This window comes from Microplitis mediator, chromosome 2 (genome assembly GCF_029852145.1).
Source record: "Microplitis mediator isolate UGA2020A chromosome 2, iyMicMedi2.1, whole genome shotgun sequence".
NCBI lineage: Eukaryota > Metazoa > Arthropoda > Insecta > Hymenoptera > Braconidae > Microplitis > Microplitis mediator.
The window spans coordinates 23547002-23560000 of NC_079970.1; the positions used below are offsets into that span (position 1 = coordinate 23547002).

The following is a 12999-nucleotide window of genomic DNA, read 5'->3' on the forward strand; positions in this document are numbered from 1 at the left end:
GTTCGTCGACGTCTAATAATTTTTTTCAAAACGATAAATTATAAAAAAAAATTGCACGTGTAGTTTTTAAAATTTTCTACATGTGCATATTTTCAGTTTTTTTTTTTGCAATTGATCTGTTGGAAAAAAAACCGGAAGTTGTTGATTGTCTGTCAATGTCAGGAGTCTTATGATATTAAAAAAAAAATTAATGAAATAAATAATAAACTCACCACAAAATTGCACGTGATTATTTGACATTAAATTATCCTTTTTCTCTGGTTCCGCTAATCGAGCAATTGAATGTCCAATCGACTCACGATGACTCGGTGTACTGGGATTTGAATTAGTAACAAGTGAATGGGATTTAGTGACAATTACACTAGGTGTTTCTATTTTACTTCCAGTTACAGCAAAACCTTGTACTGATACATTACGATTTCCAGCGTCTGTATTAATTTAAATAAATTTAATTCCACACTTTCTTATAATTAGGGCCAGGATTTTTGCTTTAATTTAAAATCAACCAATAATAAATAATGCTGTCAAATTTTTGATATTACGGAAAAAATATTGATCGTATAAAGGCATAAGTTGTAGGAAATTTAATTTTATAAAAAAAATGTCTCTCATAATTTTATCTTAGGACTAATAAAAAAGCCGTAATTTCAAAATTAAGATTTTCATAAGTAACAAAAATTTGAATTATTCATTATGAATCTTAATTTTGGAATTGCGGTGAAAATATTGGCCGTATAAAAAAATCTGAAGAGACATTTTTTCTAGAAAATTAAATTTCCTACAACTTTTGTTTGAAAACTTTTCTGATAAGACCATTATTTTCGCCGTAATATCAAACATTTGAACAATTGATTTCGAAATCAAGGCGAAAATCTTGTCCCTACTTATAATTAATTACTCAAGTTAATTTTTAAAATCAACTTACCAGAAATAGGAATATGAAAACTGGGGAGAAACATCCTTGGATGCTGTCCAGTTGGTCCAAGATATTGTGCGGTACCCTGTTGTTGTTTAGAAACAGCCACCAAATCATTATTTAATAATGTAAGAGTAAGCGGGGGTTGATAGGGAGCGACTGTTGTTTGGGAACGGTGAGTTGTGATTGGCTGCAAAGGCTGATGTTTCAGCACAGCCATCATCGGTTTTGATCCAATCTGTTTAGCACCGTTACAATACACGTGTTACAGTTTTTTATTATTTTATACATTTTTCACATCACATTTTTAATACGTGATAATTTTTAGTGTAAAAAAATTACTTTACGTGAAGATGGAAAAATTTAGTAGAGAAGGAGAAATAAATTTTTTTTTGCGGGTGATATTCAATGACGGATTAGATAAATTTTTTTTTAAATTTTTCTAAGCATCTAAAATAAAAATTTATATTTATGATGAATATTTACCGAGTGCAATACTGATGCAGCAGTAAATTTCGAGATGCTTCTGCCGTTTTCATTGTGGACACTCGATACTAAATTATTGACACTATATTGAGTTGCGTACTGCTGATCCCCTTTTATAGGCTCTGGTTTAACGACTTTCGGGGATATTGGCATCGTTATGAAAGCACCTCCCTTTGGTTGAAATCCCGACACTCCAGTAGGATTCACAGGACTGAGATAAGAATAAGGTGGCAGTACTGATACTGTTCCGCCTTTATCTATGGACGCGTGATGATATTTTGTTGTTGTTTCAGTACCTGATTATCAAACGATTTCAAATTTATTTTCACGGCAACAATAATTATAATTTAATTTAAAAAATAAAAATAAAAATACCTTTAATAGGCTTGGGACGGCACGTGATTTCTGTATTAATATTCTGGCCTTCCCTGTTCTGACCACCAACCGGTGAATATCTTGACTGATTAAAATTATTTTCCGTATTTTCGTCTTGCTGCATCTCAATACCATTATCAGCAGCTTTGGGTTTTGCTTTCAAGTCTGTATCTGGTTGAGGATCTTCACAAATAACCATTTGATGATCATCGTCAGACGCATTACCATCTTCCTCTTGTTTTACTCCAAAATCCGAGTTCTCTGTTTGCATTTGATGCTCATGAACTCGTTGAGGCGGATGAGACTGACTAACATTATTCTAAAAAAAACCATTTATTTAAATTTAAAAGCTCCTTAACTACCAACTACATGATTGTTTAAATGTTCAGTTACCTCAGTACTTGATATCTCATTATATACAGCAGTAACAGGAACGTAAATTTCATCCGAACCACGCGGTGTTAACGGAACATCTTCACTGGAAGGACCCACATCCGTTTCCTCTCCTGTGCTATTGAGCTTACTTCTCGATTCATTGCCCTTGAAGCTAGTCGTCGAGGACTTCCGTCTGTCTTTGCTGCACCATTTCCAGTCAGGATGAGCTTTAAAATGCGCCTCTTTAACTTCAGACGCTAAGTCGTGATATTTTTGTTTTTCTTCAGGACCTAATGCGTACCACCATTCACCTAGTATTTTAGATACCGTACGATTGTCTTGGTTTGGATGTCTCTGATGTACAACAGCTCGATGACGTTTTGAAAATATCATGAAGGCATTCATCGGACGCCTTATCCGCGGATCTTTTGACTGTAAAATTTAATTGATAACAGAATATGAATATAAATAAAAATAATAGTATGTAACACACCAAGGGGGAAAGTAGGACATTTCAACCCAGTGTATAATTGCCTGGCAAACACGTGGATTGGGACATCCCACCTTCCGTGGTGTGCACACGATTTTTCACCAGATCTGCGCCAGAAGTTTAAATTTTTCGACTTTCCCTCTAAGCAGGGCCGGAATTTGAACTTCCAGCGCAGGTATGATGAAATTAATAAATAAATAAATCCAATACCTTAACTGACGGACTCTGAGGTTCTTTATTATGAAGTGCACTGAGAGATTGACTCCGTCGTTTATTAGAATTAGCTTCTATTTCAGCAGGAGTAGTTGGCTCAGCTTCAAACACATCATCATCCTCCTCTTCAGCCGGTGTAATAGGGTCGGGTGCCGGCCCTGGTGGTGGTTCTTCACCAGCATTCCCAATATTCAATGGTATTGGTGGTGCGCTAAGGGGTGGACTCAATGCCGATGGTGGTGGACTCACTTCCGGCTGATCTACCACTGTCTGCCAGGAAAAAGCTGCAATGAAATTTTTTGGAGTTAATTGCGATTAATGTGGTTAGTAGCGTAGCACAGGAAATAGCAATTTAATAGTTCCAACGTTTCTTCATATTTATTTTTAAATTAAAACAGATAGACGTAGGAAATTAGAAAATAAGTTTTTTGTAGACCCAATACTGCAACCCTGGATAATATCATAAATCATAAATATCTATATAGAGTAGAGGTACCATTTGTAGCCACTGCTCCATTTTTGGACATTTAATCCTTTTTTTTAATTAATGAAAAAGTGTAAAATAAAATTTCTATTTTAATAGTGGGATAAAAGTCTCAGAAGAAATTTTAAAAATTAAATTATTTAAATTTTTCAAGTGTCCAAAACTGGCCCTACAGTGGCCAAAAACGGTACCTCAACCCTACACATACGCAAGTAGTCAATGCATTATGAATTATGAGTGTTGATGAAAACAAAATTTTTTTTTTTTAAATATTTAAATGTTTCGTTGCCTTGTACCATTTTTTAGAATTATCGTAGAGCTTAATGATATTGATGTTTTAATTGTAGCATTTATAAATTACCCACACACACACAATAGTTCAAGAGGTTATTAATAAGTAAAAGAAACTGCAGTGAAGCGAGGATTGTCCAGCAGTTGAATGACGCACGGTGGTAAATGTTAATATTAATATTAATATTAGTATTATATTTTTAAAAATATATAGAATTAGTATAAGAAGGCATCGCATTAATTATCATGGATAATACCACCGACGTAATAAAAGCCTGCAATAAGCATTAATTATTTAGATCATACACATCAGTTGATGATCCAAACCTTTTTTCCAATTGCGCACTGAATTGCTGTTGTGCAATGGCGGAGGATGGTGTTGATATACAGGAGATACTTCATGACTGGCATCTGTGGAATCCTTTTTATTTAGTTTTCAAATTCATTTTACATGCAGCTAATTATTAATATAACATATATTTATATAATTAATTAATTAATTAAATAATACATAATATACAGTTATATTTTTCATCATGTGTATTAATAAATCAGTGGGTGTTTTTGTTTATTAATTTAAAAGCAAATGATTTGTTAAATAAATACTTACAGACAACACCGTTGCTTTTATTGTTGTCTTCGCAGTGAGACAACGGCTTTGGTACTTGAACTAAATGACTCGGCTGAACAATAACATGCTGAAAAACACTGGTGGGTGCTGATGTATTTGTGATAGCTGATGTTGTTGACATAACAACACCCGTTGACATCGGTTGAGTCTTTAATAAATCCACAGGCGTTACATGAAGTCCAATAACTTTACTCCCCGGCTGCGAAAAATATATTTAATTTTTTAGTAATGATGAAAATAAAATAATTATAATTATTTGAAGAGTAATTTAATTAAATAAATTATTTTATTGCTGTGGTTAAAATATCGTTACTAATTACAAAAGGACTCATATTTTATGATACTGAAATTAGCCGAGGTCTAATAATTTTTTGATTTTTTTTTTTAATTATAAATTTTAAAAAATTGCACCGATAGTTTTTGAAATTTGCTACAAGTGCATATATATATATTTTTTTTTAATTAAATTGTCCAAAACAAAATTCAAAATTGCTAATTGTCTGCTACCTTTCGAAATTTCTTTAAAATTTTGAGCCCTTTTGGTTTCAAACTTAGCGGCTAAATCCAAAAGGGCGTAAAATAATATGTTCTTTTGTAATTAGCGACGCGATATTACGATGACGATCTTTACCTGTGATATTATTGACATTTTATCAGTATGAGCGGACGGTATCACATTAGATTGTGGTGGTTGACATGTAGTTTGATGTAATTGTGACTGCACCTGTTCCATATGATTCATCATACCTTGTCGGTACTTATCATCTTGAGTGATATGTACCGACTGCACCTCAGTTCCATTCTTTATAACCAGATATTTCTTATCGTGTTGCGCTTGTGACTGTGACAAGTGTTGCTGCTGCTGTTGTTGTTGCTGTTGATGCTGCTGCTGCTGTTGTTGCTGCTGCTGTTGCTGCTGCTGTTGTTGTTGATGATGGTGATGATGATGATGATGGTGAAGTTGAGACTGTTGATGTGAATGCTGAGATTGTAAACCGTAAATTGATTGGTTCGGTATCTGGGGTTGAGCATAGTCGACAGGAATATCTTGAGATTTATGAATAAGGCTTACATTGTGTGTAGAAGTAGGGACCGGAAGAGAAATATGCGGTGAATGTGGTGATTTCAAGTGCTGTGTATTTTGCTCGTTTATCTCTGTGTGATTTGCAAACCCGTTGTTAGACGTAAGTGCATGCTGGAGAATTATTCCCTGCTGTTGTTGTTGTTGATGCTGCTGCTGCTGTTGCTGTTGCTGCTGCTGAGTAATAGACGTCACGACTGAAGGATGCCGCGACGGTGGACCCTGTTCAGACCAAGTCAAAGTTGGATTTTGCATGGGCACAGCACGTCCAACTGGTGAGATTCGGATAACACTTGTTCCCATATTTGGTGGCACTGGGGCTGTCTGTGGAGGCCGATTCGGCCTCACCATACGATTTGGTTCAGGTTTTATAACTTGCTGATACTGAACAGTAAAACTTTGCTGCGTTGGCGAGTGTTTCCATTTAGCACCAGGCGAAATAAGTGACGTGGCATGATGCGCCGGACTGGATATTGGCATAAATACGTTATTTTGGTTTAATCCTAGAGGCGGAACTGGCGACTGACTTATACAGGGTGATATGGAAGAATGAGCTGTTGGAGACGAGAATGCTGGTGTTGCTGAACGTGAACTGCCTAACGAGACGAGCATGTTGGCAGCTTCTGTTTCTTCTTGATCAAATCGTCCAGTCATTCGTCTATCGCTGTAATTAGGTGAGGTATCAGAGTCTCTAGAGGTTTCCTCACCACCACCATGAAAAGCATTTGTGGGTCCACGTAAACCTGAACCTTTTAAACTTAAATGACGAGAACAGTAACCACGTCGTTGACTTTCTTTTGAGCAGCCTTCTTTACTACACAGTCTACGCCACTGTTTCCCATTAAATTTTTTTCTAATTCCATTTGGAGTGGCCACTATGTCACCCTTTTTATATTTATGTGGCGTTGCCGCCTGAGATCTGTTGATAAATATTTATTGGGTGAGTTAAAGTTTATTATTTAATGATACACTAAATTATTGAATGCTGTACATACCTGGGTGTAGCTGCCTGAGAACGGGGGGTTATACTACGCTGCTCTACTAAGCTACTGGTACTGCCACGGCTCTGCATACTACTCCGTTTACTGCTCCCTGATAATTTTGCATCTGTCAGTTAAATATATTCATACATTACTTACACAATAAGCTTAATATTAAATCATATTGTCTATAGACGTTGCTGATAAATATGTAGCATGTCTATCCCGTCTATGACAAAATGATGACGCTGACCTGCATCCGAGGGAAATGTAATGTCCTCCCTATCGAGATCATCCTCGCTCTCCAGATCGTCATAAGGTCTACTGCCGTTGCTCAGAGTTGCATTAGCAGAATGCACTGGAGTGCTAATTGTCATGAGAGGACTAGTTCCCGTAGTACGGTAATATCCGCTGGAGTCATTGTGACCTGGCAAGTGAGAGGTATGATGCAGGAGAATTGGCATTGGAGCATCTAGAGAATTTCTGTATCCATGATCTGATAATTTAAATCAAGACAATTAAATTATTTAGTGATAAATTATAATTTAAAATGAAATAATAAATTAACGAACCAACTGAATCAACTCTCCTCGGCTCACTTTCCATCATACTCTCCTCCAGCTCGTCCCACCACGGAGGCTGGACAAGCCGCAAATCCGCTCGTTTAACAAAAATAGTTTCACTCTTATCGTCATCACGCTGAATTTTAACAACAAAACTCGGCTGAGGCTTTGTCGATATTTTGCACACAGTCCCATTAATAAACGATGTGCCCGTCGTTAAATATCTAACACAAACTTTAGCGTCCACTTTAACTTGTCCTACTGACGGGCTAGCATCACTAATAATATCATATTTACCAACACCCAACACATCACTGTACCTCACTAATGTATGTTCACCCTCAAACTCAACATAAATTTCACCATGACCACCAGCATCTCTAATAACACCCGGGTAATAACGCGAGTCCCTCAACGCAAGTACATGATGATCGCGCCACTCACTGAGGTCAAGAATCGGAGTAGGTCGTGGCCGCGAACGTGATGGTTCCTCGCGCAATGAATAATCGACAGCCGTACTTTGTGGCGGTTGTTGCACCACAGTCTGGGTGGATTGGTAGCAATCCGATTGCTGGTGATGCAGCTGCTGCTGCTGCTGTTGCTGCTGCTGCTGCTGGAGATGGTGGGTCTGTTGAGGTGAGAGTTGAGACTGGTTCAGCGATGGTATTGTATGTGGAATTTGAATACTAGGCTGTGTCATTGTCTGCTGACCACAAACTACCTGTTTATTTGTATTCAAACTGACCACATTGCTGATGACATTACTCGTTTTGTCCATTTCCTCCAGCTCCGACGGATCAAATTTTCTCTTCTTTGGAAGTTTTTTAGCGCTTATAGTTGGATCCGAGGGATCGCGCTGGGGTGGTGGCGGCGGTGGCTGTTCAATCACCATTTTTTCATCCATCGTAGCACAGCCACTGCTCAGCGAGTCACGTTTTTCGTGCATCTCTGGATGTGCTGTCAGCATATTCGCCAACTCACGCTGCTCTAAACAAAAATTTATATATTTATTTAATATTTATATTTATATAATTAACATATAGATATTTGTTCTTTCATCTACTTACAGTCCATACGGTCTTTGAGAGACTCATGACCGGTGTACAGTGACTCTGTAGTGGAGTATTGACAATAACTGGGTGCATACCTCAGCACCCGACTGTCGGGGACAGGATGCGTTAATTCGAAATCAATTATATCACTTTTGCTGGCTAGTAATAGTACCGATGAACTATCGGCAGCAACTCCTAGCTCCAAATTTTCATTCCAACCCCAGCTGCCAAGCATTCTACTCTCACAAGTTCCTCAAATCGCACTCACGCCTCTTACTCTTTATCTCCTCTTTATTTTTTTATACTTTTCTCCACTTTTCAGATAATTTGTCTGTAAACAAAAATAAAAAAATAATTATTATCGTCATTCATATTAATAAATAAATAAATAAATATAAATACATGTATATTTATAAATAATATCACAAGATACATCGTGTCACCTGTTGTACATTCATTCATATATATTTGCGCGTACGCAAACTCACGGCTAATGCAATCATCCGTCGGAAAATTTAATACATATATGTGTACTATACTGTACACATGACAACACATTCATCCGATCAGCATTTAAATTTTCCATTAAAATATTATCTTGTCAATTTAATAATTATTTATCAATCAGCGAATGACATTTAAATTTATCAGACAAATTAATTTGTATTTATATTTTTTTTATTTTTACAGACTACATTTATTTTAGTTTTTTTTTTACCTGAGCTAAAATTTAAAAAAAATATTTTAAAAAATTGCACTTACAGTTCATTAAATTTTCTACATGTGCATATTTTTATTTTTTTTTTTTTTGAAAAAGAAATCTTAAAATTTTCTGATCCTGAAATTGGCAGACGATTTACAATTTTTGAATTTTTTTTCCTACTAACTAATTACGAAAAAAAAAAAACTAAAAAAATGCACATGTAGAAAATTAAAAAATCTATAAGTGCCATTATTTGAAATATTTTTTTTTTAGATTTGTCGTTTTTTAAAAATTTAAAAATTAGTAGATAAAATTTTTAATCATCTGTTAACTTCTGGAATTAATTTATGATACCGAAGTTAGCCGACGTCTAGTAATTTTTTTATTTTTTTCAAAAAGAAATAAAAAAAATTGCACCTACAGTTTATTAAATTTTCTACATGTGCAAATTTTCAGTTTTTTTTTGCAATTAATTTAAAAAAAAAAAGAAATCTTAAAATTTTTAATCGTCTCTCAACTTCTGGGTCATTAATTTCTGTATGATTTTTTGTATGATTGATATCTATTATAAAAAAAATGGTGCTCAGAGTAAAGCGGTATTATAAAATCCTCGACTACGATCCCGGCGTGCCGTGATTTGAGCAAGAATTCAACATCATCAAGTGTGTAGTGTGTTATACATTTTATTATGCCGGAATAGCATATTAGATTGACGCAATATACTCACGTCAGGCGAAAAATTTACACTTACTTACATTACGCACACATAAAATATATAATTACACGACTATCTATTTATAAATAAGTTATAATCGGCAAAAGAAAAAAAAAGAAAAAAACAATTGTTATAAATATTTAATTACTGCCATGAATAAACCGAGAAATTTTTTTTTTTAGCATTCATCAATTAATTTAAAAGACTATTAATATACAAGTGTACGTACACGTGACGAGCACACGTTATTTTTCATAACTCCAATTCATAAATTCGTGACAAAACTATGGGTAATTGTATCACAACACTTGTACACTTATTAAATAAGAGTACCAGGAAGTAAAACCTTGACAATTAAAAATATTTTTTTTTTATATTTATAATTTTCAGTTCTATTAATAACCGACACTAGTGGCGATGAAGATCAAAAAGTATGTTTTTGAATAAAAAATTCTAGTTCACGTATCAGATCAGAGGAAAAAATGTACTGAGAAGAAGTAAAAAAAGGCGGAAAAAATTGAACACTGATTGCTACTTGACTGAGCAGCTAGAGGTACAGATGGCAACGAATAGCCAGCTCGACGTTATAGTGGCGGAATTTAAGACTAACATACGTATATATCTATACAGACATCTATACATCTTGTTTCTTTCTCATTCTTTATTCAAACTGTCTTTATCTTTTTGTCTTTCATTTTTGCTCTCGCGTTAACGCGTCTCTCCCTCACTGTAGAGAGACAATTACCTCCGCATCACTCTACTCTACTACCTCATTGGGTTTCTTTGTGGCTTTCTCTCAATAAGGATTTTTAAGCAACACTGACACACAGGTAGACGTTTTCGTTTTGTCTCAGTCATTGAGTGGAACCATCAGGAGGATTAACGAATTCGAAGTAAAATAAAAATGAAGAAAAAAGTCTATTGTCAAAGGACATTTTTACTTGTAAAAATAAAATAAGAATATGGTTATTTTTTAAAAAAATTTTTACTTTTTTTTTTAGATGAAACGGCAAAATTTTAATTAAATGCTGGGTTGAAATGAAGGCTGGAAAAATTTATATAAAATTTAAAAAAATAAACAAACTTTCCTTGGTATTTTTGCCGGTACGGTTGTGCGCGATGATGAGAAGGAATAAAAATAAAATAAAAAATGTGCAAGGGTCAGGAGTATACTGAAAACATCAGGTAAAGAGAGAAGAATACTGTGTACTGATACCTTACAAAAGTACACCTGAGAGAATTCATCCATGTCGAAGTAAAGGGACTTTTAACAACTTGTAACCGATACCTGAGTGTACTGAAATAAATATAATACTGAATCTCTTGCGAATTTTTTAATAAAATATTTAAAAGAAATAAATTATTATCATTTTATTTAATGTCTTACAATAAAAAGTATTTTTAAAAATCAATTATTATTAATAAAAATAAAAAAAGTATTTATATTTTTGTTAAAATGTCAATTATATTAAAAAGTGTATGTTAAAAAAATAGATACAAGTAAAATAAAAAGATAAAGAAGAAGACTGTCAAAAGAAGAATGAATGAATTGATATAGTCAAGGGAGATACACCTGCATTGCCGTAAAAACCCCAGGGGGTGTCGCCCTTTTTCTTGAACAAGGTATCTTAACAACTTGTAACCGATACCTGTGCGCTATGAGGAACTCGAGAAAACTCAAGAGTATTGCCCGTCATCAATAGGGTATTGCTTTACGCGAATAATAAAATTTTCCCTTTAACCTAGGTCTCTTATTTTTCTACTTCTTCTTCTCTATACCCCGCAGTGTCTTTTAAATTTTTGTTACCTTGACAATACACCAATTGTGTGTAGTTTTACTACAGACAGACCTAGTGATGGTTACGCGACTAAATTTGTGTGTCGGGTGGCGCATAAATCATCGTCCGTAAATTTTCAAGTGGTTGTAAAAAAAAAATAGAAAAGAAGTAGAAATAGTAAAATGAAGGAAGAAAAAAAATAAAGGGGAGTGGAGGAGTAAAAGAATAAGTGAAGATGGAGAAGAAGAAAAGAGGGTAAAGATTTTCGAGGGTACGCCACTTATTTCTTGAGAACAGGTCGGTGTACTCGGAAGAGATACTGGGATATTATACTACACTACCACTACTACTATACTATGACTACATATATATATATATATATACTAGTATAAATAGTAATGTAAGTGAGAATAGTAGTATTCTGTTGAGTTCTAACACCGGGAAAAGGGAGTTGTAGTATAAGTATAAGTAGAATAAAAGAAAAGACACTGCGAGGAAAATGAGAGGAATTGTTTGAAGGAACATGGAGACGGATACCCCTCCAATGCACCTGCCTTTACTTGCTGAAAAACTCATTCTATAGGGTCTTTTATTTTTGAATGTACTGGGCCAAGAGGACAAATTTTCAAGGATTCTTTTATTACCCGACGCCATCTCTTGACGCCACCTTTTTATTATTTTTTTTTTATTACTCCAAAAAAATATTAATTAATACTACATATATTATTTTTATTAAAATGATACGGTTATTTTTTACGTGCCTGCAGACTGCATGAGAAAATATTTAATAAAATTTTTTTATTAAAATTTAAAAAATATATTTATAGAATGTCGATATTAAAAAATTCATATAATATTTACGGTTGAATTTTATTGATTGTTTTAAAATAACATTCCTGATATGTCTAGGTTGATCATAGAATTAGTTATATTTATAAATTTTTATTGCATATCAATCGTTTATTGACGTTGATAGTAAATTTATTATTAGATTTTTGATAGGAGATAAAAATTTAAGTTTATTTAATTTTTAAAAAATGATAAATATGTAATTAAAAATTTTTAGTGGTTGATACTATAAATTATATAAATATATCTAGGTATTTTGATATATTAATCATAGGTATTTTATATTTATGTAGACTTTAATTTGAATAAAATATTTAGATTTGGTCTACAGTCTGCAGTAAATTAAAATTCAACGAGTTGTTAGATATGAATGAAGTACTTTATTTATATATCTATATATTTTTTCACAAAATGCCCGCGAATTCAAGTACCAACAGTAAAGTTCATCGGTATTTAATAACTAATTAATCATATGAATGTTTAATAAAATTATTAAGTATTAATTGTGATAAGACAGTAGCAAAAACAAATATAATAACAACAAATAAATATCAAACATTTAAATTTTTCGATAATGGCATAGAAATTTAAATGGAAAAAATTAAAAATGAACATAAATACATACTGTAAAAAATCGGGAGTAAATTAGGAGTAAATACGGATTTATTTAAATCCCAATCCCGTCAATCGGAGTTCGGAGTTTGAGAAAAAGTTTCTCTGCATACGGAGTAAATGGGGAATTTTTTTTCCAGGGGAGTGAATTTTACTTCGAACCGTAGTTTCAATACTAAAATAAACTCCCCATCGGAGTAAATTTCGCTCCAAGGGATTAAATAAATAAACAGTCATCCGCTCCGCATTAACTCCGAATTTAATCGGCAAATTTTTTACAGTGGACAGAAAAAAAAATTTCTTGGCTCAAAAAATTTTTTCTTACTCTAAGAAATCATGATCCTGAAGTTAGCAGACAATTAGTAATTTTCGGATTTTTTTTTCAACGAATAAAATAAAAAAAAA

At 33.7% G+C, this 12999-nt stretch overlaps 1 protein-coding gene and 1 long non-coding RNA gene across 10 annotated transcripts in view; one reads left to right on the forward strand and one right to left on the reverse strand.

Moving 5' to 3' along the window:
• The window catches only part of LOC130678675 (putative transcription factor capicua), a 40258-nt gene that overhangs the window by 12608 nt on the left and 14651 nt on the right, over window positions 1–12999 (reverse strand). For 2 of the 9 annotated variants that reach the window (XM_057486051.1, XM_057486050.1), the window contains 13 exons: window positions 7953–8268; window positions 6895–7867; window positions 6576–6818; window positions 6338–6449; window positions 4893–6261; window positions 4241–4460; window positions 3958–4041; window positions 2853–3139; window positions 2171–2584; window positions 1778–2096; window positions 1403–1698; window positions 926–1154; window positions 213–428 (listed from right to left, as the gene is read on the reverse strand). In XM_057486051.1, coding sequence (XP_057342034.1) covers window positions 213–428; window positions 926–1154; window positions 1403–1698; window positions 1778–2096; window positions 2171–2584; window positions 2853–3139; window positions 3958–4041; window positions 4241–4460; window positions 4893–6261; window positions 6338–6449; window positions 6576–6818; window positions 6895–7867; window positions 7953–8030 — 4840 coding nt within the window. In that variant the 5' untranslated portion in view covers window positions 8031–8268. Of the gene's footprint in view, window positions 1–212; window positions 429–925; window positions 1155–1402; window positions 1699–1777; window positions 2097–2170; window positions 2585–2852; window positions 3140–3957; window positions 4042–4240; window positions 4461–4892; window positions 6262–6337; window positions 6450–6575; window positions 6819–6894; window positions 7873–7952; window positions 8269–9584; window positions 9772–12999 lie in introns of those variants that run through there. The other 7 variants (XM_057486058.1, XM_057486055.1, XM_057486052.1 and 4 more) reach the window with 7 other exon arrangements.
• LOC130678678 (uncharacterized) lies at window positions 9189–10676 on the forward strand. Its single transcript, XR_008991857.1, has 3 exons — window positions 9189–9645; window positions 9746–10248; window positions 10357–10676. It is a non-coding gene; the product is annotated as an uncharacterized LOC130678678 (long non-coding RNA).